General features: G+C 42.4%; 1 protein-coding gene across 9 annotated transcripts in view; it reads right to left on the bottom strand.

Annotated features, from left to right (window-relative positions):
* Nucleotides 1-2,798, bottom strand: part of ehbp1l1a (EH domain binding protein 1-like 1a) — a 47,629-nt gene that overhangs the window by 39,885 nt on the left and 4,946 nt on the right. For all 9 annotated transcript variants that reach the window (XR_006052872.1, XM_042213358.1, XM_042213361.1 and 6 more), the window contains exon 2: nucleotides 216-273. Coding sequence is in view for 8 of the 9 variants with exons in the window: in XM_042213358.1 (XP_042069292.1) it covers nucleotides 216-273 (58 nt within the window). In the remaining variant the exon portion in view is untranslated. The remainder of the gene's footprint in view (nucleotides 1-215; nucleotides 274-2,798) is intronic.

Here is a 2,798-nt window from a genome sequence, read left to right as displayed (position 1 = left end):
TTGCTATGCAAATTGGATGTGCAGCCTTCATGTATTAGGTCAAAATATTTAGTAATGACTAATCCCAGTGTAAAAACTACACCATCTGTCAGATGCTCACATAGAAACACTGGTTTTATATTATGACAAGTCAAATTTTGTTCTTAAGTAGCGCTGGCACAACTAGCTCCTTTCATTGCTTTGTAAAGACGCTCGTTTGTTTCTCCTTTTATTACCTTTGTGCTGTGACGTCTGCTCCTTCTGATCCACACCACTCTCAGTTTGTCCGGTTGCCTGAATAACAGCAGAGCGTATATTGTATTTTACTGTATTTTACTGTATTTTACTGTGTCTGGCAGCATACAATGAGTATATTACAGCAACAACTAAAATCCTTTTTCAACACAGACTGTGCAACACTGTCTTACACACAGATAAACAAGTTAACCAGTTTCTGAATGAAAGTTTGACTTTCACTTCAGCCAGGCCGTAGATTTTCTTCTCCAGCTTCATGTTGGTAACAAGTCCCAGGCTGTATGTGAAATCTATTTTTTACAATAGACACTGACTCTGCTGTGAGCAGAAACACTGACATGTTTTGCCTGTTTCATTGCAATCTGTGTGGAAATGATGATGGCATCTACGATTTGGTCAGACCTTGTGTAAAACACACAAGGACACACACACATGCCAAACACACAGAGGACAAAGACAAAAGGGGAACCTAAATGGACAAGAAACTGAAACATACAAGCGCAATCAAAAGTAAGGACTCCCGCATCGACCGAAATGGGGATAGAAAGATAAACTGTCGCTCTGTTGCAAAACTTTGGTTGAAACTTCATCATCCACCCTACAGTCCAGACTTCATCTGTTCCCAAAGGTGAAAGAACATTTGTTCAGAAGGCGATTCTACAGCATCGGCAATGAGCAGCTATAACATGGGCATTGTAAAACTGCCAGACTGATGCTCAGTGGACTGAGGCATAGTTGCATTATCACAAACAGGCATGGTGCAGGAGAGAGTGTCTCCTTTGAGTGGACTGGTTCTTATACAGCACTTTACACAACCTGTAGACTCGATCATTCGCATAAGCACTTTTTTCTACGCTGTTTCCAATCTAACATTCAGTGGATGCATCAGAGAGTAACATGGAGTTAGTATTTTTTCCCAAGGATTTGGCATGCAGACTGGAGCACCATCCAACCATCAACCTAGTTAGTAAGTGACCTGCTCTACCACCTGAGCTACACCCCTCAACCCTCAGTGAGCGACTAAGCCCATAAACTCATCAGAAAAGAGTTTACAAGGTCAAGGTTCAGGGCAGCTTTCCCATAGACATCTATGGGTTACGGTCAGGTAGGTTTGGTATACTTAAACAGGATGTTTTCAGGTTTAAGGCACCTTCATGTTCCTTTCAGTTTTCAGGCTGAAGCTGAGCCCATCGTTTCTACAGCCTGGGGTAAGACACATGCATGGGTGTGGGCGAATCATTTAAGCTTGCCATAAATGACATTTCTGTGGCATCACAATCATTGTACAAGTCTATCAGAAGAATGTTTTAAATATGGATCAGCTAGGCTGTATGCTCCTCCAACTGTGAAGCATCCTCTAATATGGTTACACTGTAACACTGCATTTTAAAATGAGGTCGTTGTACATCATTCCTGGTACCTGTGAATGTTTTCTTTCAGGCGCTTTTGTCTCTACAAACCACTGAGTTACTCACCACCACAGGCCTGCACATTTATAGGTCAGCACAGAAACATGTCTGTTATAAATAGTGCAGCAGGTGTTGCTCTAAGCTCTGTGAAGCATGTTGTCCATGTCTGTTCTCTGTCCGTTGCTTTCATTCTCACTCATCGCTCACAGTCTCTTACCAAAAGCAGCTGGTTAGTTGATAATTTGGGCAAGAGTTCAACAGTTTTCTGCTTTACTCACTGTATTTGTTTTTGATTTAGAGCAGTTTGGTTAAGCTTTATGACAACTTGACAACTTGTAGTTCTGGGAATCTATTAGTTATGATCAAAATAGTTTTCATCAAAGCCAAATCAGTCCAGAAATGTGGGTGTTTACATGATGAATCTGCCTATAAAAAAACATTTATTGAGATCATTTTAGTCGGAGGTCAAACTGAAGCATGTTGTTAACTCTTGTTGCAAATTAGACAGTGTGACTGGGTGGTAGACGACCTCGGGGTCACATCTGGCCCTTTAGTTGTCCGCGTGCATATCTGCATGTTCCATGTCCTGTTGTCAAGTCGTTGTCTGGTTCTCACTGTACATGTCACTTCCTGTCTTACTTTGAAGGTGCCTCGTCTCATGCGTCTGATTGGCCCCAGCTGTGTTTCCCCCCGTTTCTCGTTCCCTCGTTATCCTTGTATAGTTCAGCCCTTCGTTTCACTCTGTCCGTTGTCGCGATCTCCTTCATTTCCCTGCTGTGTGTTCTGCCTGCCTGATTAGTTCAGGCGTCGTCCCAGTTTACTTAGTTTTATATTTCACAGCTGTGTCTTCTAAAATAAAGTCCTGTCTGTGAGTCTGCAGTGGGATCCTATCCTGCCTGCTTCACACAGCAATTCATGACCCTGACATCAACAAATACACAGATTCTCCTTCAGCCCCCTTTCACTGGTCCGAATTGGCCCGATGTTTTCAGAAAGAAATACAGACGTATGTAAACCCTCTGCTTACTACATTACTCACTCCTTCACTGAGTGTCGTCGATCTGAGCTGCTAATCTGCATTACTCCTGGAATAAAACTGGTTACTATTGACATGAACTGGCTGCATCTTTGTCCTACAGACATGACCAAACATTT

Source organism: Haplochromis burtoni, unplaced genomic scaffold (genome assembly GCF_018398535.1).
Source record: "Haplochromis burtoni strain Fernald_Lab_line unplaced genomic scaffold, NCSU_Asbu1 Contig_438, whole genome shotgun sequence".
In the NCBI taxonomy this organism is placed as follows: Eukaryota; Metazoa; Chordata; class Actinopteri; order Cichliformes; family Cichlidae; genus Haplochromis; species Haplochromis burtoni.
Note: the sequence above shows the minus strand (reverse complement) of the source record. Positions and strands in the feature narration are given on the sequence as shown.